The 24,128-nt window shown below is 49.5% G+C and overlaps 1 protein-coding gene across 9 annotated transcripts in view; it reads left to right on the forward strand.

Annotated features, from left to right (window-relative positions):
• Nucleotides 1–24,128, forward strand: part of MSI2 (musashi RNA binding protein 2) — a 431,132-nt gene that overhangs the window by 331,043 nt on the left and 75,961 nt on the right. For all 9 annotated transcript variants that reach the window (XR_010117987.1, XM_055256382.2, XM_055256387.2 and 6 more), the window contains one exon: nt 11,346–11,428. Coding sequence is in view for 8 of the 9 variants with exons in the window: in XM_055256382.2 (XP_055112357.1) it covers nt 11,346–11,428 (83 nt within the window). In the remaining variant the exon portion in view is untranslated. The remainder of the gene's footprint in view (nt 1–11,345; nt 11,429–24,128) is intronic.

Raw genomic sequence — 24,128 nt, forward strand, 5'->3', positions numbered from 1 at the left:
CCTGCTCAGAGTCATGCAGCCGGTTGTGCTAGAGCCAGGATTTGAGCCCAGATCTACCCAGCTCCAAAGCCTAAGCCTTTTTCCACCCACCTCTGGGGGGACATTAAGTAGACTGAAATTCCCTCTTAGCTTGTGTATTGCTCACTGCATGGATGAGGCTGGAGGATGAATGTGAGAGAAGGTGACAGATTTGAAACCCATTCTTCAGTGGAGTAGCTGGGGGTACCAACCCAAATACCCACCTCCAGAGGGAAGAACTTCCAGCTGATACCCCATCTCCCCTGAGCTCAGAAAGCCCTGAGTTGAGAATCCTTGAAGGCCATGCTCCCGCAGTTGGAGCTCGCCAAAGCCGCCCCAGGCTCTGTGGTTTCCAGAGCAGATGCGGAGGCGGCACGTCCTCGTGCCCTTGCTCCAGCTGCGCGCACGACCTCAGCCTCCTCTGCCCCGCTGGGCGCGAGCTGCAGTCCTGGCACCTTCTGCTGGGGTCCTGATCTGAGCCAGTTGTCTAGCGATTTAATTTGGTGAATTTACCACTGCGTCCCAGAGTTTATATTGGCACTTAACAGCAGTAATATGTTTCTCTCTCGCCAAGAACTGACTATTTTCCCGACCAAGATGGAACACCACGCACAAAAAATAGGTTTGTGAACTAATCTGCTGCCCTGACAAGTGTCATTCACAGAATCACTGCTATAGAGCGCACTCGGAATTAAATGAGGTTGGGGTTGTCTGGCCTGGATCACAGGTGCTTTTTACCACTCAGTTAACAAGAGTCTGGGATGAGACACCCTTTCCCTGCAGCCGCAGGCACTTTCAAATCACACTATCAGTATTCATGACAGATTTCTCTCTTAGAAAAATGGTTTGAGGATGGTTAGAGGTCTCTCTCTCTCTCTTTTCCCTTCTAACCTCCCTTTCTTCCCTCCTGGGTGGTTCTTTTTAGGATGCCCCCACCCCGTCTGTCCTTACAAAACGCAGCTCAGTAAACATTTGTCTAATTTCACAAGCTCAGGGAGGTGCCCCCATCAGTTAAAATCTCCTAGTGCCTGATGCCTGTTTGAAATTCTAAAGTGGAACTTAATTGCTTTCGCATAAGGATTTGATTCGGGCAAACTGCCCATACCTCTGGGAGTACAAGCAGGATCTGTCGTTTACACTTTAGTCTGAACGGGTTCCTGAACCTGGGAGAAAACAGCTTTGTCTTTCCCTGGTCTGCCTTGGATGTCAGAGGCTTCTTAAAGACTGCGTTATTGAGGGGCACGGTGGCTCATACCTGTGATCCCAGCCCTTGGGGAGGCCAAAATGGGAGGATCACTTGAGGCCAGGAGTTCGAGAGCAGCCTGGCCAACATGGCAAAACCCCATCTCTTTAAAAAAAAAAAAAAAAAAAAAGTTTCCCACTTCATGTAAGAGAGGTCCTCAAAATTCTCTTTCCTGTGGAGACTTCTAGATTCTCTTTTACCATATGGTCTCCACTTAGCTTGTCCTGAATTGGGAAGCATAGGGTAGAGTCAGGCTTGCGTCAGCAACAGAATTACCAGAGACCTGGGTAAAAACGCAGTTCCTGGGCAACACCCACTGAGACCGTGTTAGGAGCTGGCAGAGCCCAGGGATCTGCATTTTTGACAAGCCCTTCCCCCATGCGAGATTCTGCTGCAGGACCACACCTAGAAGCATTGGTCTAGGAGCACACTTGGCCTTCACCCCCACCTTGATATATTGTCTAGGAGCATCCATAAATAAATGGTCGCCAGGTTATAGTGGCCAATTGAAAAAACTCTTTGTAACTAAAGTCTGATGAAACACTTGGTGGTTCATGGTTGGCGCCTGACTTTTAGAAGGTTTCTCCTCACATTTCAAGGTCAAGGGTTGGCCAGCGCATCCCTGAGCTGAAGAGGAAAGAAAAGCACCTTTCCAGTTGAGAAATTGTCTCCCCTCTGGCAAATGCCGCCAACGTAGCTTAATATTAATTTAGGGAATGCAGTCTTGTGCAGTTCCATGGAACTAGATTGGAAATCTGACAGTGCCATTTCTGTTATCTGATTCCTCACACACCTGAGATCACTCCTCGCCCCCCACCCAACTCCCCCCAGCCCCAAAGGTGGCTGCAGAGGCGCAGGTGTGAGCTGGCTCCCTAAGTCACTTTCCCCCTCCTGATTAAGCGTGTGGGGAATAAAGGAGACCCGTGTCGACTCACGCCGATCTCTGCCTCGCCTGTGCTCGAGCCACTTGTAATTCCCCGCAGCCCCAGCCAGCTCTGCAAGGCAGAAAGAAATATGACCAGGCAAGTTGAGAAAATAAATTAAACTAAGTGTCAACTTTTCTTGTTTCTCTCCTCATTATTAAGAGATGGAATGGGGCTCGTTTATCAAGCAGGGGGAGAAATTAATTGACACGGCTTTAATATGATGTCTGGCGTGTCTGGTCACATTCCTTCATTTTTTGGAAAGGCATTTTATTATAGTTTACAGCAACCAGCTGCCAAACTACTGGTGTAAACGAGGAAGCAGGTGCATGAAGGATGCCACAGTGGAGGGGCTGCGATGCCACCCTGGAGGGGATGGAGACATGGCAGAGAAGGAGGGCCAGTTCAGAAGGGACCCCAAAGAGAGGCTGCTTATTTTGGGGGGAGGGAGGAAGAAGGATATCAGGGAGGAGGGAGGGCTGTGCTAAGGGGGCATGCCCGCAGACCCCTCGAATCCATCGATTATGGGCTTGTTTACTGGCCACCAGGAGGGCAGTCTCAAGTATCTGCCTCTGATGGCCTCCTGACCTGGAAGTCTTTGTTCTTAACCATCCCTGAGGCTGGGTGCTGTGCATAGCTCAGGTCAGCGTGCCTGCCCCTTTTCTTTCTTCTTAATAAGGCCAGGGAAGTGAGCACTTCTCTGTCCGTCCCTCCAAGGCAGCTGACTCATTTGAGAGCCAGTTTGCTGCAAAGAAACTTCTAGCATCGAGTCTGGCATCCCAGTCCTACTTCAGGTACATCTGCGGTTGGGGGTCTGGAAAGGTTCAGAGAAGTCACTCCGCTGTGCTCATCCTAGTTAGACTGGCTTAGGAGATACTCTAGCTGTTTTTCTGTGTGAAGGTCTTCTTTGCTGTGTATCTCTGAAAATCCTCAGTGCCTCCTTCCCTGCTCTTGTGTTTAAGAAATCAGATACTTCAGGGTGCAGGGGAAGCCAACATAGAGCTGGAGTGGGTGACCATATCTTTCCCTACTCTCTCCTTGCCCTCCCTCTGCCGGGTTGTAAGAACCGAGGGCTCTGGCCTATTTCATAGATGTTCTTACAGGGAAACATGACAGGGACAGGGTTCAGGGGTGCAGTTGTTGGACAAGGTAGGAATTGATGAGTATGGAACAGTCTGCCTTCATATGAAGAAGGTGGGCTGCAGGGGAGAGAACACAGGGTCCCACTGGGGCCTCAGTTCTTCATCTGTAAAGTGGGAACAATAATTTCTATTCATACTCCCCAGGGTGGGGCTGGGGGTGAAGATTGAGTTATAGAGTGGCTGCTCAGTGACGGCAGATGAGCTTTCTCTTTTTAACATTATTATTAGAATGTGGACTGATCCTCAATAACTTTGGGAAGTTATTGGGAAGCAGATGTGAGTTGTAATGGAAGGAATCCTAACCCTTCCCACCTTACAAAGTCCACATTGGCACCTGGGTGTGAAAGCACACACAGCCTGATCGTCACCCATCCTTTCCAATATCTAGTGTCTGAAAACGCCCAGGAACCTCTAATGGCAACTTCAATTGGCTCTCACTGAAGCCAAAGTATTGTGCAGTGATTTCCCAACATGGCAGCCAGTAATCAGAAACATGCTGCTGCTTTTGAAAAGGTAGCTTGTTTTTTTTCTTGGAACATATTGATCTTCTGAGTTATATTTTTCTTAGAGCAAAGCCAAGGCATGTGATGCCACCTCCCCATGCCTGCCATGCATCTGTGCACACTACTCATCTCTTCTGCGCTTCCAGGTGGGGCCTCAGACCTTCCAAGTTTAGGGTTGCAGGACAGCTGACTTGCCAAACCTGCCGTAGCTCATGGAGGTGACCTAGAAATGTTCTGCGTTGGGGCTGGGGACATTCCCGAGGTGTGGGGTTGCCAATGGACGCACAGCCAAATGGGGCTTGACTCGTGACGATGCAAGCAGACCAGCATGCCTCCTTGCCAGGCCGGCCCCTCTCACGCTGTCTGAGCCATATGGCCACCAAATCCATCCCTGAACACTTACTGATCCAAAGAAGACCCTGACAGTCTTCTCCAGAAAAGTAGGGGGGAGTATGAAAGTAACTTGGGGTACCACTCCTGGGTTCAGCTCCTGCCTCTGATTTAGCGGCCATGTCATGATGGATGAGTCACTGAACCGTGCAGAACAGTTGAGCACAATGACAGTAGCAGAGCCTGCCCTGCCTCTCGCAGAGTTGCCTTGGGGACCAGGTAGGATGATGGATGAAAAGGATTTTCAAGCCGGAAAGTGCTCCCCACACCTAAACCCAAGGGATTTGTTTGTGCTGGAAGCAACCCATGAATATTGCTTTCCCCAAATACTGGGTTATTAGGAAGAGAGGGAAGTTGCATGAGTTATAAATATTCTTAAGTACATATACCTTAAATTTCTCATGGGGTACTCAGAATAAATTTGACAATCTGGGGTTTTTTCCTCCCTCATTTTTTTTCCTCCATTAACCAAGTGTGTTAACTCATGACTTGCATTGATTTTCACTGAAGATGCATTAGATACTACATGATTGCCTATTCATTGACCTGTATGATAAGAGAAGAAAATTATTTTTGAGGCTAGGAGGAGGCTGTTCCCATCTTTCTCTCTCTGATCTAAAAAAAAAATTCTCTTGTAAGTTAACTGTCGATGTTCCTCAGTGAGTGCGTTTGGAGAAGGTCATTTTAATTTTGAGGTATCTCGTTTTCAGATTTCGATCTTCTTCTTCTGTGTATGTGGTTTTTTGTAGCCTTGTATTATTCAGATGAATATTTAGTCTTGTTCCTTTGGATGAAAGAGGGGGAAAAGGTTTGACTGTTAAATGCTTATCTCTTAAATAGTGCTTACTTTTTACTGTCTAATAATAGCTTCATTCAAGAGAATGCTAGAATTTCATTTTTAAATGCTCCCTGTCAACTGCTACCCTATTAATATCCATTTTTAAACCACTGTTGTTTAGGGTTAACCCTCCCACCACCTTCTTTGTCCCAGCTTTGCTGACTTCTGGAGCCCCTTGGAAGTGTGGGGTGCAGTTAAGGTGGGGGCTTTAGGAGAGGCGGGGCAGATGCCACTTTGCTGATGCCAGGTGAGAAGGGTTTCTTTGGTGAACTAATCTCTTGTCCCCCAAGTTCTGGCCCTTTGTTTCCCCCACCTCCCCTAGTTGTCAGTCCCTGGGTCTCCTCTCCATTCTGGGTGGTAGCTTGAGTGAGTTTAAATACCCAGGGAGGAGTTCTCTGGTTCTTAGGACCAAGGGAGATGAGCAGTGGATGTTCACAGGGGTAACCCAGAGGGCCCCGATGGAGTGTCAGCCTTCACAGACTCGCCATAGACTAGAGTCCTCACTCTGCCAGGGGCTGGAGCAGGACCCCTGCTTCTGCCTGCTTCTTTTAGGGGTCCAGAGAGGCAAAGGGAGTCTCTGGGGCACATAGCTTGTTATCTGGCCCCTTGCTGAGTGAGGATAATTGTGTGTCTCTTTTACCTGGCTGCTACACCTCAGTTTGATGGGCCTTCGTGAGGCTCCATTTCTGATTCTCTGTGGGGCCCTCTTTTAGGGCAATGAGAAGGAAATAATCACGACTCCCTGTCCTCCAGCTCTCCCAAATCCCCTGTACATTCAGTAGATTGTTCAAAAGACTATGATGGCTTGAAAACATATGTCAAATAAAACAAACCAGACACAACAGTACAGGACATACAGTGTATGATGCCACTTATATGGGAAAATTCATAGTCAAAACAAGTAAAATATAGGCCGGTGTGGTGACTCATGCCTGTAATCTCAAGACTTTGGGAGGCTAAGGCAGGAGGATCGCTTGAACCCAGGAGTTTCGAGACCAGCCTGGGTAACATGGTGAAACCCTATCTCTACAAAAAAAAATTACAAAAAATTAGCCAGGCGTGGTGGCACACACCTGTAGTCTCAGCTACCTGACAGCCTGAGATAAGAGGATTGCTTAAGCTTGGGAGATCAAGACTGCAATGAGCCAAGATTGTTCTACTTCACTCTAGCCTGAGCGACAGGGGTCTGAGACCCTGTCTCAAAAAAAAAAAAAAAAAAAAAGTAAAATAGAGATTACTAGGGCTGGGGGAGGGGGAAATGGGGACTTATTTAATGGGTACAGAAAAGGTCAGGAGGTGAATATTGGTGATGGCTGCACAGCATTTTAAGTGTACTTAATGCCACTGAATTGTGTGATTAAAAATGGCTACAATGGCCAAGCACATTGGCTCGTGCCTGTAATCCCAGCACTTTGGGATGCTGAGGCGGGCAGATCACCTGAGGTCAGGAGCTTGAGACCAGCCTGGCCAACATGGTGAAACCCCGTCTCTACTAAAAATACAAAATTAGCCAGGTGTGGTGGCGGGGACCTGTAGTCCCAGCTACTTGGGAGGCTGAGGCAGGAGAATCACATGAGCCCGGGAGGTGGAGGTTGCAGTGAGCCAAGATCGCGCCACTGCACTCCAACCTGGGTGACAGAGCGAGACTCCATCTCCAAAAAAAAAAAAGGCTAAGATGGTAAATTTTATGTTATGTGTATTTTACCACAATAAAATACTTATTTCAGAAAAGAAGACTGTGATGCCAAAAGGATTTTTCCCACCCATCACTCTATCCCAAATTTCTGACCCCATTGTTTTTGTCCTCCACTGCTCATTTTAATTCATTTTGGGGGTTATTCACCACTAAGTTACTAATTCGTTGTAAATGCTAATGCATCTGTGAAATAAAAATGATTATATGTTAAGGAATAACACTTATTGATAATTAAGTGTTCTGTTGCTTCTTTGTTTTCCCCAAATGGAATAAATAAATATTTTAGACATAATCAAGTTTGTTTTCTCTGCTTGGACCAAACAGACAGAGATGTTGAAATGATATAGGTCTTTAAAATACTGCAAATGAGTCTTGACATCGCTGAATTGTTATGCATCCAGGGTACATAGGCTTGAAATCTAGGCTATCTCCTTTAATCAGGAAAATCATTTTTGTGATACTTGAATTTTGAGTCCTGTGGGGTTAGGAAAAGGACCAGCAGGGAGAATATCAGAGTCAGAATTTGAGATGATGCCCTGAGTCTTGCCCTGACTCTTCCCGGTGCAACAGTCTGCATTTTAATTCCTGTCTCCTAGCTCGGTCGCCCTTCTTCCCATCTCAGAGTGGGAAACTGGGGCATCAGAGAGTCCTGAATGGTATGGAGGTGATGTGTGCAGTGGACCAGGAAGGAGCTGGTTTGCAGCAGGAAAGCAGCTTCCGTGGCAGGGAACTCAGCCATGGCCTGCGATAGTGACTTGACTTACCCTGGCCTGTATTCTAGGATCAAGTGTGGATCTTTGCTTAGCTGCAAGGTGGCTTTAAACTAGCCTGTCCTCTGGCTTGTGGGGTGGTGCCCTTCAGTGGTGGCACTGACTTCATGTTCTTCACCCATAGCCAGGATGGGTTTTTCTCATTCATCCACTCTCTCCTGCCTTCAGTCCAGAGCAGCATGATTGGCCAAGTCAGCAGGCCTGGCAGGAGGAGGTTGTGTGCGGCCCCCCTGTGTGGGATATGGAGGCAGCTGAAACCTAGAACCTTGCTGTATTAGTTTTCTGTGGCTGCCATAACAAATTACCACAAACTTGGTGGCTTAAAACAACAGAAACTTCTTGTCTCACAGTTCTGGAAGCCAGCGCTGCACTCCCCCAAGAGGTTCTGGGGGACAGTTGTTTCTTGCCTTCTGGAAGACCAGCTTCTCAAGACTCCAGGTGTTCCTGGTTTGTGGCGGTACCACTCCATTCTCTGCCTACCTCTGTCTTCACATGGCCTTCTTCTCTTTCTCTGTGTCTCAGATATTCCCTGCTTGTCTTTTAAGGACACCTGTCATTGGATTTAGGGCCCACCCTAAATCCAGGATAATCTCTTCTCAAGATTCTTAATTAAATTACATTTGCAAAAGCTCTTTTTCCAAATAAGGTCACATTCATAAATTCCAGGGACTAGGACATGGATATATGTTTGGAGGGCCACTATTCAACCTGCTACACTTGTCCTAATTAGCAGTGAGGTTCTCTAAAAACTGGCCTATCCTGGCTTGTTTTATTTGCAAGGTGCCTGGGCGTGGGGGCTGGGGCAGAGGGGTGATCTTCAAAGACAGACAAGACCCAGAGTGCCCCACAGGCTGGAAGTGAGGGGTGAGAGGGAGAGGCTGTCCCTGCATGGGTCTTCTGACTCGTGCCTGTTCGTGAATTGTGCAAGCAGAGGGCCATTGCCTTGTTGATCTCCACGTCCTTCACAATGCCTAGCACAGGTGGCAGCTGCTAAATGCAGAAGGAAGAGCGGAATCAGTCTTGAGGCAAAGCAGTGACTCAAGTGGATTAGCAAGATGCTCAGACCCTGAAGGAGCAGAAATGGCTCATTCAGTCACTCACTCAGCACTCGGTGTGTGTTAGGGGCCCTGTTCCGTCCTGAGAACAAGACTCCAGCATCACCCTCTTGCGGGGTGCTCTGGCTTGAAGGCACGCTGGCCGGTTTCTGTGGCCTCCGCAGTGCCGCCTCTCCCTCCCTGTGGAATTTCGGGAGGGCGCTGGCTCTTAATCCATTCTCCTGGGGCCAGTTAGGATCTGGGCCCTAGGAGGGTGGGGGTGGGGGAAGGGGATTAACCACAAAGATTAAGTCCCTGGCTGAGTGCTCCAGGGGTCCTTGACTGGGTGGGAGTTTTAACCTGATGTTTTTAAGGCTCCTCCCAACCCAGGATTCCTGAGACATACCCCAGTAGGGTGAGCTGAATGCCCTCAGGAAACTGAAAGTGCTTAAAGGAGCGCTTGGGGAACAAATACCCCAAAGTCCAAAGAGAAGTGGCTTGGGGACGGTGTCGGCGTGGCTCTTCTCCAGCTCTGCAATGATCAGTGGGACCAAGGGCCAAGGAGAAGGAGATGCCCAAAGAGAGGGAATAGGATAGCATTCCCAGTAGCTTTCCCTCAAAGGACCTGGTTTAGGGGGCAGGGGGCATAAACCTGGTGAGAAGTTTTTTTGTTGGATGGCATTTCAAACAACATATCATGTCAGATGTCTGCTTCAGGCCTCTAAGGTAACTGAGAACCTAGCTTTTACTGGGTGACACTGGGAGAAACTTGCCATCTTTGAGCCCCTCCAGCAGACATCCATGTCCACTTTATGGTATGTCTGATGCTGCCTTATGTGTCTACAACAGGCTGGACTGGTATGCTGGGAGCACTGGCCCAGTATTTGGTGTGTGGTGGTAGCAAGTGACATAATAAAGATCACGACTGCTGTGTTTCGTGGTCCTAGCCCTCTGTTTTACTGGAAATGGTTTGAGAACAGAGAGTAGCCTTTTTTATTCTCGTACCGAAGAATCTGCTAGTCCCTGCAGGAGCTGTGCTAAAGGAGCTCCACATATCAGCTCCCCGTTTTCTGGTGTTCCTTAGAAGTTGGTGGTGTTAGAGTTGGACGCGTGAGAGTCAGAAGGGACCTGAGAAATTCCCTCTCCGTCTTGTATTGCAGGGACCCAAAATAGACACAGAGTTTGAAAAGGAAGCATCTGTATTTTACTCACTGACTGGAAACACAATTATCATAATATAATTGTGATAGAACAGCCATTCAGTTTTTGTCTTCCTGCTTGGTGTGTCTGGCTTAGTGTTCAGCCAGGTTCATACCTTTGGGGAGAAGAGTGTCTTAGTTGGGGCGGCTATAATGAAGTACCAAGGTCTAAGAAAAATGGTTTATTTCTCACAGTTCTGGAAGCTGGCAGTTAAGAGCAGGGTGCCAGCATGGTCATTTCTGGGAGGGCTCCCCTTCCTGTGTACAGACAGCTGCCTTCCTATTGCATCCTCTCATGGTAGAGAGAAAAAAACAAGCTTTCTAGTGTCTTTCTGTAAGGCACTAATTCCATTTATGAGGGCCCCATCCTCACGAACTCATCACTTCCCAAAGGCCTGAACTCTTAATACCATCACATTGGGAGTTTGGATTTCAACATGAATCTGGGTGGGGGGTGGGGGAGCGGAAGGGGGCAGCCGCAAACATTCAGATGGCAGCAGACAGCCTTGTGAATCCTGATTTGGGTTGTGACAAGAGGTGTGAAACCCAGGGTCCAGTTCTACCACCTTCATTTGCAGATGCAAAAGTTGAGGCTCAGAGAGGGGAAGGGGCTCCCCCAGATTAAACATAAAGTAGATGCACAGTGAGAACTGGAAGCCAGTCTCAGCCTCCCCATCAGTGTGTCTGCCCCCACGGCCTGTGCTCCCTTGCCATGTTAGCGCTACCACGTGGCAGCTGCATCCCATCCAAAGAGGGTGCAACCCTGTGTGAGGCCATGTGGTAAAGCAGTACTTACTGAGTGGGGTCACAGATGGGGCCACATGCTGGAAACGCTGTCGGAGGCGGGAGGAGAAGAAAGAAAGGGGCAGGAGGGTAGGGAGAAGAACTGAGGATACTGAGCAGCAGTCGCCTGCCAAAATTCTTCAGTGCAGCTTGTCTAGCAAAGCCGGTCTCCAGCCGAGTAAATACAGTGGATAGCTGACGGGCTGACAGCAGGCATCAAACAGTCTTAAACTGCCCCAAATCCAGAGCGCTTTTGAAGCAGCAGTATAAAAAGGATGCCTGCGCGGAACAGAGGCCTGAAACTTTTAATAGTTTCTTCCAGGCCTCAGGATGTCCTGATGAGGTATTAGAGGAAGTAATTCAGGAAGAAAAGGACAAATAACCACCTCCGTCTGGAGGCCGACCCGAGGGCTGGCCAGGGTTGCTCGCGGAAAGGGCAAGCGTGGCCCTGCAGTGATCCACGAGGCTCTCGTTAGCCCACCCACCTGCTGCGGTGCACAGAGCCGCGGGGCTCTGACCCTTGTAAATAACAGACAAGTAAATTTCTTATTTGCTTCGGGGCAAATGTAAACCACACAGCGCCCGCTGCATGTGGGTGAAATCATTAACTTTTCCTCGCTGTCGGAAGGGTGCTCAGTACAAATTAGAAATCATTGCCTCCAACCTCAAGGCCCTCCCAAGGATCCTCCTACCTACCCCCAGACCAGGAGGCTGTCAAGACCTCAGGACTTCAGAGAAAAACTGGCCTGCCAGAACGGAACTCACCCCGCCTCTCTTTGTTTTTTCTTCCCTCTCTTTTCCTTTAGGGTTTGGCTTTGTCACTTTTGAGAATGAAGATGTTGTGGAGAAAGTCTGTGAGATTCATTTCCATGAAATCAATAATAAAATGGTAAGTGTGTAGGGGTTGTGCTGAAATGGAATGCACCCTTCCTCTACGTACACACCCCGTCTTGCAGACTGCTCCTGCCCTTCGTCAGGCTGGAGTGGGCAGGGGTGGGGAGGGGGCTAGATGCTCGGGGTCCAGGCCTGTGAACAGTAGCAGTTGTTTCATACTGAGGTGGACAAACTCTATAAAGGGCCAAGTCGTGAATATTTTCATCTTTGCAGTCCATACAGCTGACTGCAACTACCCAGTTCTGCTGGGTAGCATCCATAGGCAATGCATACATGAAGGAGTGGGGCTGTGTTTCAATAAAGCTTTGTTTATGGACACCAAAATTTGAACCTTATGTAATTTTCACAGATCACAAAATATTAATTTTTTAGCCACTTAAAATGTAAAAACCAGGTCAAGCATGGTGGCTCATGCCTATAATCTCTGCACTTTGGAAGGCCAAGGCAGGAAAATCACTTGAGGCCAGGAGTTCGAGACCAGCCTGGGAAACATAGCCAGACCTCATCTCTTTAAAAAAAAAAAAAAAATTAGCTGGGCGCAGTGCACCTGTACCCCACCTACTCAGGAGGCTGAGGTAGGAGGATCACCTGACCCCGGGAGGTTGAGGCTGCAGTGAGCCATGATCACACCACTGCAATCCAGCCTGGGCAACAAAGCGAAACCCTGTCTCAAAAAAAATAAAAATAAAATAAAATGTAAAAACTATTCTTAATTCTTGGACTTTACAAAAACAGGCAGAGGGGCTGGATTTGACCTATGAGTCGTAACTTGCTGACACCTGGCTTAGGATATTCTTTTGCTGTGCAGCTTTTGAGGGGTATATCCTAGATAGGAAGTTTACTGCACCAAACTATTTTTCTCTTTGGGTCCTGCTGGAAAATTAACATTCCCTCCCTTGCCATCAATTAATTTCTGCCCTCTTGATCAGCTGCTTCCTTCCCTCTCTTTGGCTCTAAAGTTCCTTTTTCTGCCACAGCAGCCTCAAGAGGAAGGGGGTTTGGATTACTGGAAGTTTGGGAAGCCGTGTAGGCCTCCCAGATCAGTGACCACCAGAGGGTGCCATATCATGCATAGCATTTGCACACTCAAAGTCTCAAACTCCTTTCTTCGGATTGAGTAGGGGGGTGAGAATTCCCTTCTTTGTTGGCTCCAGAAAAATAGAAGCTCAGCAGGTGTTTCTGGAACCATCAGCAGGTCCTTCAGAGCAAAAACATTTTGGTTGGCCATGAGAGCCTCCAGCCTCAAGAGAAGAGGGAGGGCAAATTTGTGTTTCAATTGCAGCTGTAACTTTAACATTTTCTTCCTTTTGTCAAAACATTTCTTGCTTCTGAAACATGCATTCAGACATGCATTGTATATTGGTCTGATATGTGCTCACCAGCTTTAAATTCAATAATAGAGCTTTTAGTGTGGATAAGATCAAAGCAATCTGCTTAGCATGTGGTGCTACAGGCCTGATTCAATATTTGACTTGCTAATTTTTTCCCAGGGCACTAAAATAATATTGTTCATATTGTTCCTTGCCATCATATGCGTCTGAAATGAAAATACTCTTTTTTTGCGTACTGTATGTTGGAGGCATCAACTCAGACATTAAAATGGTAGGAGGGAGATAAATGTGACAGAATAACACAGGTCCCCTCATAGGCTTTCTCTGCTCCCCAAATGTCAGTGCAAGTTTACAGTTGGTACTTTTCTCTTGGTAGGTTACTACTTGCTATTTTTATTTTTATTTTTATTGAGATGGAGTCTTGCTTTGTTGCCCTGGCTGGAATGCAGTGGCGCAATCTCGGCTCACTGCAACCTCCGCCTCCTGGGCTCAAGCAATTCTCCTGCCTCAGCCTCCCAAGTAGCTGGGATTATAGGCGTGTGCCAGCACACCTAGCTAATTTTTGTATTTTTAGTAGAGACAGGGTTTCGCCTTGTTGGCCAGGCTGATCTCAAACTCCTGACATCAAGTGATCCACCTGCCTCGGCCTCCCAAAGTGCTGGGATTACAGGCATGAGCCATGGTGCCCGACCAGTACTAGCTATTTTTAAAATGAGAGAGAGAGGACGTAAATGAAACTTGTATCCAGTGCCCAGATGCCTTGTTTATCCTAGCCAGAGCATGCCATTGACAGGCTCCACTAAGGCTGCTGGGCAGTGGGGGAATAGAAGAGAGTACTGGCAGATGCCATTCCTGTCCTGCCAAGCCTTAAGGGTTCATCAGGAAAGGCCAGATGTAGACCGGAAAGACATTGCTCCATTTGTCACCTTGAATGCATATGTGTAGCCCTTCCCTGTTGACAGGCTTTGAAACGAACCCGAGACACAGATGGGGAAAGGCTTTATCCTAGGAAACTGAGGCTCAGGGGATAGGTCCCAGGCTACCCAGAGAGTGAAGGAGCATACGTCTTGAGCTTACTGGTGCCAAAGGAACTGTATAGACAGTTGTTGGAGCTTGGGAGTGGGAGGGTGAATCCCCAGATAACCCGGGCAGCAATCAGGAAGTAGAGCTTCTGCCCCAGAAAAAGAACCCATGGGGGCTGGCTTGAAGCCAGAGAGATTTGCAGCCATTTTCCTGTTTCATATTTATCGCCTTCTCTCCCACCCAGGTGGAGGTTGACTATGTCAGGTGCACGTAACTGGGTTTTTAGTGTAAGGGTTTGTGTTTGCCTTTGAATCTGGGGCTAGTACTTGTTCTTCAAGAGAATGAGCAAAGATGGAAGTAGACAAGAGGAAGAAGTGGGGGCAGACTGATTCGGATCACAGGCTTTGGAGGTGTTGGTCCATGTTCCCAGCGCAGCCCAACAGTTATGAGCTCCAAGGTGGGGAGTTTAGAGGCCCTGGGAGAGGACTTTGGAGAAGAACACTGGGCCTTGCTGAGCTCCAGTAAGACAGGGCTGGTAATGATACTGCCTCATTGGGTTGTTAGAGACTGGGTGACATACCATGAGCAAAGGGCTTAGCACAGTGTCTGCACAGGGTGCAAGCTTGATCCGTGTTAGCTCTTGCCATTATCCTTGTCATCATCCATGAGCTGTCGTTGAGAGAGATTTCTCCAGCCAATTCCCCTCTTCTGAAGAAGGGTGGAATTTAAAGGGTGTTGGTAGAGAAGCCTGGATCCTGAATTGTTTTGGTTTTTGTGATACTGGTTTCTACTTCTGAGGCCCAAAGAAAAGGAAATGAGTTTAAACTGGGCTGTGGACAGAATTCAAATGAGATATCCGGAAAAACTGAAAACTCAGAGACTGCCAAGCAGGAACATGGATGGTTGTTAGAATGTGCATAGGAATGTTTCATAAACAGGACTGTGCTGTGAAACCACAGACCCATCTCCTCAAACCCTCGCGATCTTTCTGGGCATTTGGCAGGAAGTGGCAGATAGCTGCACCCCCGGTACATACTGGAGCCATGATTTTTTTATATTCACAGATAGGAAAGGTCTTACTGCAGATTAGTCACAGACATAGGACTTGAATCTAGGTCTTTTGATTCAATCTCATGTGCCTGGCACTTAGGAGACCCTGTATAAATAATTGTGGACTAAATAAAGGATTCACTGAAGGACCACATGTCTGTGAGGCACATATAGTTCCTAAAGCCGTCGCCCATCTAATTGGGTTGGGGAGTCTCTTCCTGGGCATTTTTTAAAATGGAGGTCCTTCTCTACCATGCAGAAGGGCCAGGAGCAGGCATGAGTCATTCCACTCACAGGGGACCAGGATGGCTGTCTTTGGGAAGTGGGGATCACAGGAACCCTTCCCTTCATTCCCCATGTAGGCCCTGCCTTAAGGAGGTTATCTCCAGGCAGAAGGATGCCCAGAAAGACCCCACATGACACCCTTTCACACATAAAGATCCCACTAATAGCTGACATTGGGTGGTACAAACTACATACTCTACTAAACAGTTTATGCATCATGCATCTTATTTCATTTGATTTTCACTTACTCTTTAATCATCCCCATTTACAGATTGGCAAGACGAGGCAGAGAGAGGTTAAGCAGTTTGCCCAAGGTCACATGGTCAGCAAATGGCAGCCCCAGAATTTGAGCCCAGAAAGCTATACTCCAGAGCTCACGTCTGTACCCATCAGACTGTGTGTCCTCTTCAGGCCGAAAGGGACTTTCAGGGTTATGTAGCTGGGCTGCAGGCCCTCCGCCACTGACCGCCCTTTCCCAGTCAGCTATGTCGTGGCCCATGTGGTTCCCTGTTCTCCTAGGAGAAAAGCAGAGGAGACAGGCCAGATTCCCAGCTAGGGAGAAGGACCACGCTTGGGTTTTACAGGTCCCAGATCTCCATGCCTCTTCCTCCACTGCCACAGACACAGATAAGTGACGAGCATGGGCCAGGAGCTGACTGCCACCCAAGCTCAGGGCCAAACCCAGAAGCTCTCCAAGCCAGAGCAAAATGCAAATGTGGCTCTTTATCAATAAACACACACACATGCATGCACAGAGCCACCTCGTGACCCGCCAGAGAGGGGACCCTCCCTGGCTACTCTGTGTGCCCCAGTGCGGGTGCAGCTAATAATGCTTCCCGTGGCGTCCCCCTGATTGAAGCAGCCCCTGAGCAGCAGGGACACTTGCTTGATGAGTCGCCAGAGCCCAGCCTTCAAGCGGCCTCCTGACGAGCCGGGCAGCAGCAGGAAGGGAGGTGAGAATTGACAAGAGCCACCTCCAGGCATCTGCAGAGGCCTAGTACAGCCTAGAGCTTGAAATGATGCTGGGGAGCCATCACCACCCTCGTTGGGTGAGAGCATGGGTACAGCCTGAAAGGTGCCTGGGACGAGGGCATCTCGGGTAGAGCCTTTCCTCACACCTGATTCAACAGAAAGGAATCGGTGCTTATAGGCACTGGGACCATGCTTTATGTGCGTGCTGTCTCCTTTTGTCTTCATAACATCCTGAGCAGGGGTCCTCATCGCATTTTACAGAGGGGTTCACTAGAGCTCAGCAGCAGTGGATCTTCCTTGGTGGGACAGTTCTAAGGGGCAGAGCTGGGATTTGAACCTGTGTCATTCTGGTTCCGAACCCTCTGTTCTTCTCATTATACCTTGCTGCCCATTTAGGCAAACCTAGTATTTGAAAAATATGGATTTATATGATGGGTGAATATCAAGAAGAGTTTTTATTTGCTTCATACAATACTACTGCAGGATTACTTTAAATCAACTTTGTCCAACCCATGACCCATGGGCCATATGTGGCCCAGGATGGCTTTGAATGCAGCCCAATGCAAATTCATAAACTTTCTTAGAACATTATGAGATTTTTTTTAAATTTTTTTTTTTAAAGCTCATCAGCTATCTTTAGTGTTAGTGTATTTTGTGTGCGGCTGAAGACAATTCTTCGAATGTGGCCCAAGGAAGCCAAAAGATTGGACACCCCTGCTTTCTGTTTTTTTTGTTTGCTTGTTTGTTTGTTTGGAGACAGAGTCTCATTCTGTCACCCAGGCTGGAGTGCAGTGGCACGATCTCGGCTTACTGCAACCTCTGCCTCCCAGGTTCAAATGATTCTCGTGCCTCCAGCGTCCCGAGTAGCTGGGATTATAGGCATGTGCCACCACGCCCAGCTAATGTTTTGTGTGTTTTTAGTAGAGAGAGGGTTTCTCCATGTTGGCCAGGTGGTCTAGAACTCCTGGCCTCAAGTGATCCCCTTGCCTCTGCCTCCAAAAGTGCTGGGATTACAGGCATCAGCCACTACACCTGGCTGCACCCCTGCTTTAAATAGTCCTTTTTCCTACTCCTTCAAGGTGATAGGATTTACAGAAATTTGCTAAGTAACTCATGGATACGGCTACTTTGGTTGTCCCTCGTCTTGGAATGAGAGGTCTGGACGCTGGTAATCAAAGTGTAGTCCATGTACCAGCAGCCTTGGCAGCCCCTAGGAGCTGGTTAGGAATGCAGAATCCCAGGATCCACCCTAGACCTACAGAGTCAGAATCTGCCTGCTGACAAATCCCCAGTGACTGGTGTGCACATTAAAGTCTGAGAAGCACCAGGCAAGGGCCACTGCTAATGACAGACGATGTGGGAGTTGTGGGTCATAAATTGCCCAGCCATTGTCATCAGAAGGAAGGGACTTGGGAATGAAGGGAGCATGGAGTCAGGTCAAATGGGGCCAAGCCAGGCCTGGCACCTGGACCTCCAGGCCAGTCTGGTGCTCTTGGCACCACTCCGTACTCCCTCTATGGTCAAACAGAGACCAGATTTCCGAAGATCTCCCAGAGGAAGCTCTCAGTGCCAGGGACTGCTCCCGCCCCTCACCATGCCCTACCCCTCTGAGTGCAGGCCTTGGAGCATTGCTTGCAGAAGACACGTGAGGCATGCATCTGTTGGGGTAAAGGGCTCGATTCTCCTGAGTGAGGTGCACATGTCCTTGTCCCCAAGTCGGGACCTGCTGGGTCACTTAGAGGCACCAAGAGAGCCTTGGAACCTGAGCCTGAATCCCAGGTCCACCGCTGGTGATTCTGTAACCACAGGTGAGTGCCCTACCTGTCTGCACCAGTTTGCTCCTGTGGGAAATCAGAAGGTTGAGGATGGCTGCCTTTTGCAGCTTATATAAAGCCCTGATTTGATACCTGGAGGTCTCCGCCTGTTCTGTTGTAGGGTATGAAATTGGGTAGCCTTGACGGAATCAGCCCTTGATAACTTCAAGTTTCCCCCATTGGGCCTAAGCCAGGGGCCAGCAAATTTTCTATAAAGGGCCAGAGAGTCTCTGTCACATCTACTCAGCCCTGCCATTGTAGCACACACACAGTCCAGGCAATATATAAATGAAGGGGCGTGGCTGTGTTCAAATAAAGCTTATTTACCAAAACTCATGGCAGCTGGGTTTGGCCTGCTGGCCACAGTTTGTTGACTCCTGGGCTAAACTAATCTAGCTCAGAGCAGGCCCAGTCAGGGTGCTCCTTGTCTACAGGGGTCCAGTGAAAGGCATTTAGCCAAATGGTCAGCCAATTTCACTATTGAGCATACATTATTAGGGGCAGAGTAGAAAGGGGGTGCCCCAAACAGGCACAGAGTTTGGGGATAGCAGCCTGTGGAAAGTATCAGTGCCTTCATTCTTTGAGGGAGCCCCCAGGTGGAGAGTGACACAGTGGTCAGAACAGGATGCTGTCAACCAGGGAGGCCTTCCTGATAGAGGATGCCTCAAGTCCTCAGTGCTGAACCCCCTTCCACTTCCCAGCTTTGTGGCCTTGGGTAAGTTACCTCTATGTTTTGGCTCTGTGGTTCCCCATTCTGTAAAACAGGTTGTGGTAGTGCCTACCTCGGAGAGTGCTGTGACTTAAGACTTGTAAGGGGTTTGGAACAGAGCCAGGCCGTGGCACGCTATCAGAGTGACAGATTTTTTCACCACTGTCATCATTGTCATCATTCTTAGAATTATTTTACTGAGCAAATACAGAGTTAGCAGGTAAGGAGGCCCTCAGCGGATTATAAGTCAGTAAAATGCAAGTGTGCAGGACCTGGGCAGGACTGGGTCCCGAGTCTACGGGGCAGGGATGGAGAGTATGAGGTGGGCACTCTCAGTGCCTCTGGAGATGGTCCTAGGAGAGGAGGTGGTGCACCTCCCAAAGCAGGAGGAGCCAAGAGATGTGATTGTCTAGGTCCCGGAAAAGCTGAGTCCCACTCTTCACCTGACTCATTCTTTAAGAAGGTTCCAGAAAAATCCACTTCTAAGAGCAAAGCCTACTGAGAGCTTAGGCCTGCTACCCTTCAGCCCAGGGCATACCTGGGGGATTGACTCGGAACAGGGGGTTCTGGGGAAGGAAGGGCAGAAGGATAAGAAGGGAGGAGAGTCCTGAGCCTGTCCCCTTGGACTCAGGGCTGCGGTGCTGTGACCAGCCCATCCATGGAGACCAGCCCCAGGCTAGGGTCAGCTTCTGGGCCCTGCCACCTGGCAAGGTGCCCAGTGATTGGGCTCACCCCCCACTCCTTCCAGCTGCTCCTCCTCAGCCCTGAAGACAGCTCAGTCGGGAACCAGCCCAAAAGTGGTGGGTGTATTTGTGTGTGGGGAGGGGGGCGGGTAATGTGGGTGGAATTAACTAGGCTTCTGTATTCACGATCCTATTTGTAGCGTCATTCTCACTCGTAAGCTAATTTTAGCCATCCATTCTGCTTCTGTTGCCATTTATAAAATGAGAATGTCAAATGCAATATTAAACAAGCAGGATGAAGGCAAAAAAGGAAATGCCAGAGAGGCATTTAATAAATGAATCTGGTGTTTACGTGGGAGAGGGAGAGATCCTGGCCCCCACGCATCACACACGCGAGCGAGTGCACATGCTGTTTGTGTACAGGCTGTGTTAACGAGAGCAGAGTGATTAGTGTGTTGGGGGAGGCCGGGTGCTTCGGTGGTAAATGTTTGTTGCTCTTTAGGCAGAAATAATTTGGCCTGCAGGGAGTGGCCTCCCAGTTGCCTGGGTGGTTCGCTTGCCCTTCATCTGTCCTCTGGCAACGTCCGTGTAGGCAGGGCCAGGGAGGTCAGTGGTCTGTCTCCTCAGTGTCTCAGCACCCAGTGCCTCTGGGCTTTTCTGAACCTGCTGCCACCAGCGTCCCCGTACTTCACCCCCCAGGGCGCAGGGTCCCACCATGCACTGGGGTGAGCACTCCTCCAGCCTTGTGGTGGAACCTGAGCACCTGCTGGAGGCTGAGGTTTCTTTCCACTTTGAAATGCCCTTGCAGGTTCCCAGAAATGAAAAGGAGGACAGCTGCTGCTGCCACCATCAGCTTTTTCCCCAAGTAGTGCAGCCTGGGAAGCTCTCTTTGCACATCCTGCTGATGAAAGCAGGGAGATGGGACCTACCTGGACAGGTGCGGGGAGGGTTAGGGAGAAAGGCAATGACCGTGTGCTAAGAATCTGCTGTGCTGGGGAGGCTGCTGCTCTCTCTCTTCCTCTTCACTCCCAATTCTGGGATTTCAGTGAACACAGATGTGACCTGACTTCATCACCTTCAAAGGCACTCACCTAGGCTCCATGTGGAGAGGGCAAGGTGTGACTCAACTAACTTTATCCAGTGCAAGCACTTTATAGGATTAGCTCTGAGAGCCCTGTGGGGTAGGCACAGCTGTCACTGTTTTAGAGATGAGAAAATTGAGGTGCAAAGAAGTTAGTCAGCTGGTCTCAGCTCAGAGAGCCGGCAAGTGGAACAGAGATTTAAAGCCAGGAAGGAGCCTTAGCCCTAGGCTAGACTGCCGTATAACAGACTAGGCACCCACTCTCAGATCTGAGCAGGGCGGGGGCTGCAGTTATTGGGGTACATCTCAGGTGATATTGGGGACCAGCTCCTCTCTACCCATTGCCCAGATTCTGAGGACCTCTGAGGGAAAAGCCACATCTCAGCCACATTCATTTCTGTGTCCACACCCAGCCCCTGCTTGGTAAATAGTAGATGCTTAATGTTTATTTTTGGTTTATGACCTATTTTACTTTGCCATCACTGATTGTAATAAAACACTGAGCAGAGGAAACAGTGGATGAAATTAATTCTGGAAGTGGTGAGATCAGTTGTGGAAGCTAGCATCGCGAAAGGCTTTGTGAACTAGACCCAGATAGGCCTTGAGGGTTGGGTGGAGGGTGTGTGGAAGGGCTGTGTGAGGTGGGGTCGGCGGCGGGGTGGTGGCTGAGGAGGGAGCAGGGGTTTTGAAGCTGGGGGTCTCTGATTGAATTCTGGCTGTGCCCTTGGGCAAGTCATTCCTCAGAACCTCTGTGTCCTTTTCTGCTGTAACTATGAGGTGGGTAAGGCCATGGCACAGAGGAAATGAGGCTCCATGCAATGAAGGAGTTGACAACCGTGGACATTCTTTGAGGACTTCTGTGTGCCAGGCACTGTGCTTTATATCCATTATGTGTATATGTTATGTAATATATGAAAATTACGAGGATGTTGTGGCTGTGCCTAGTTATGGATAGCACTCAGTAAACAGTGCGTGCCTTCCTCCCCAGAGTAACCCTCCTGAGTCAAGATTATAAGTCTGATAGGTCTCTCAATGCCTTTTGCAAACAGGTCTGGGCCATTTGTAACATGCATGTGTCCTGGAAGGTAGACATTCCTGCTGCCTGCCTTCCCCTATGGAAGCTGGCAGCTCCATTTCCCTTTGCACAGTAACCCCTTCCTCTGTAGACTGCATGGGCAGGTCCCACATCCATGAGGACCTTTTTGCAGTAGAACAAGAAAAGTTATCATTTACGAGTAGGTCCCCTGGTGCTTGGCCACACGCTGGTCCCTGTCCACAAGGACAGTGCCTGATTATGATGTCTGGGAAGGGAGGGGGGAGGGTCTCTTCCGCTCAGTTTCCAGTATCCACAGTGACCAGCTGGGAAGCCTCTCTGTGTTAGGCCGTTCTCGCGTTGCTATAAAGAAATACCTGAGACTGGGTAATTTATTTAAAAAAGAAGTTTAGTTGGCTTACAGTTCAGCAGGTTGTACAGGCATGGCGCCAACATCGCTAGGCTTCTCGGATGGGGGCGGGGGGCCTCCAGGAGCTTTTACTCATGGAAGAAGGCAAAGTAGGAGCAGACACGTCGCATGGTGAAAGCAGGTGCAAGCAAGAGAGAGAGTGCAGGGAGGTGCCACACATTTTTAAGCAACTCCGAGTAAGAGCTCACTCATCACCAAGCAGGTGGCCCAAACCATTCACAAGGGATCCACCCCCATGATCCAGACGCTTCCCACCAGGCCCCACCTCCAACACTGGGGAGTACATTTCAACATGAGATTTGGGCGGAGACAAATATCCCAACTATATGACTACCTGAGTTTGCAGAGGGCAGAAGGGCTTGTACCAGTGAGGGAAAAGGACTGCAGAGTGGTTAGGGACCCTTCCCCTGCCAGACTGAAGGACCAGGGCTTCCCAGCGCAGCTGCCAGGATTTACAGGGGTGCAACTGCTGCCTCACCAACCCCCTAGCCCCTTAATGGCTTCTTAAGGCCTTGCCCTCACCTGGCCACATACTCACGCTGGTCAGGAATCCATCTTGGCCTCTGGCCCTGGACAAGAAGAGCAACTGGATGGAATTGAAACCCTGGAGCAGATGTTAGAACTGAGTAGAGGTGACCTGGTTCTCTGAAGGTCACGCAGGGAGTGATGGTGACACGCCCATCTCAAGTGGGAGCTGCACATGGAGGGGAGCCGAGGTTCCTGCATTTCCCTCCCCGGGCCACTCCTCCTCCCCTAGATGGGTTCCACCCCCTCTCCTTGTCATAGCCTCTTTCTCCAACTCATTCAACAGCTCTCTCTCAGCAGTGCCAGCTTCCTGGGTATGAGGCCTGAGCCGTCGCTTGGCCCTGTCCTCAGAGGCCCCCACGCTGGTCTAATGCTCTGCTCTTTGTTGCCGTCTTGCAAATCCTAGTCATTGTTGGTCAAAGGACCCCTCGTTGTCTTTTTGTCGTGGGCCCTGTTCGTTCTGCTGTGAGGCTGACTCAGGGCCAGGTGCCGTGCAGGTACACGGTAGGAGAGTTGAACTCTGATCAAGGGCTTGTTTTGTGTTTATCTTCCTTGCTTTGCAAGTTCCTTGAGGGTGGGTCTCCCCAAATCTTGATTATAAACCTGCAAGAGGCTTACAAAATGTCCTGCTTTTTGTGGGGTCTCCAGAAAGGCTTGTGATTGGCAGAGGGGGCAAGAGAGCACTGACCAGGAAGAAAAAAGGCTGTGGCCACTGGATGGCAAAGGAGGGCTGTGCGGGGAGGTGTGTGTGACATGTGGTCTCTGGAGGCCAAGCTCACCCCCTCCTGCCTCAGTAGCAAGATGTGTGTAGCTGTCAGGCTCTAGGCAAGACACTTTACACCAGAGTAGCATCTCCCCTCCTCTTCACCATCTCCCTGGGCAGGGCTCAGGGCCTAATGGCCAGAGGAGAGGATCTTCAGAGAAACAATGCTGGCGTCAAGCCCACCGGAACCTGGCTGGGGAAGAGGTCAAGCTGATCAGGGGCAAGACCAGGTCAGGCCTCTTATGTCTGTTAGGAAACGCCACAGAAGGACAGGTACCCACCCTAGAAGCTGCAGGACATCCTCTCCTCCTGAGCCCTTTCCTCCCTCTGCTCCCCTCCCCTTTCTGTTAGCCAGACAGTCAGATGGTCAAGGTTGATACCTGAGCACTGGGGAATTTTATCCGTTGAAATAGGCCTCTCCCCCCGCTGGAGGACTAAACAGTCTCAGACACGACCTGTTCGGAGTGAGAAATGAAACTGCAAACACTGGCCTCTTCAGGCCAAACAGGCTCTCCTTGTCCTGGACGGTACATCAAGGCCACAGTCCAGGGCTTGGATTTCCCTCTCGGCCCCAAGGCCGCGTGCTGACTGGGTTCTTTTGTACAGAGACCAGGGAAAAACAAAAGCCCTTTACTTCCCAAAGCTTGGCATACTCCTCAGACTGCCAGCCACCGTCCCCAAAGACGCCAGGGCAGTGAGCTTACCTTTGCAAGGGCTTCGGATCCACTGGGGAGGAGTGGCCACTCATAGCAGCTACAGGGAAGCTGTCCTTGCAGAAGCTCCAGCACCTCCTCTGAAAGCCAGTGCTAAGCATTCCCTGCTAGGGAGAGGGTGTAACGCAGGGCCACAGCACCCACTCTCCTGGCTTGGGCTGGGGCTATAGGCAGATCGGGATTAACATCCCAGCCCTGCACACAGGTACTGGGTCTGGACCACAGGTTAGATGTCTGAGTCTGAGCCTCAGTTTCCTGCTCTGTGGGATGGATATATAGCTAT

Source organism: Symphalangus syndactylus, chromosome 20 (assembly GCF_028878055.3).
Source record: "Symphalangus syndactylus isolate Jambi chromosome 20, NHGRI_mSymSyn1-v2.1_pri, whole genome shotgun sequence".
NCBI lineage: Eukaryota > Metazoa > Chordata > Mammalia > Primates > Hylobatidae > Symphalangus > Symphalangus syndactylus.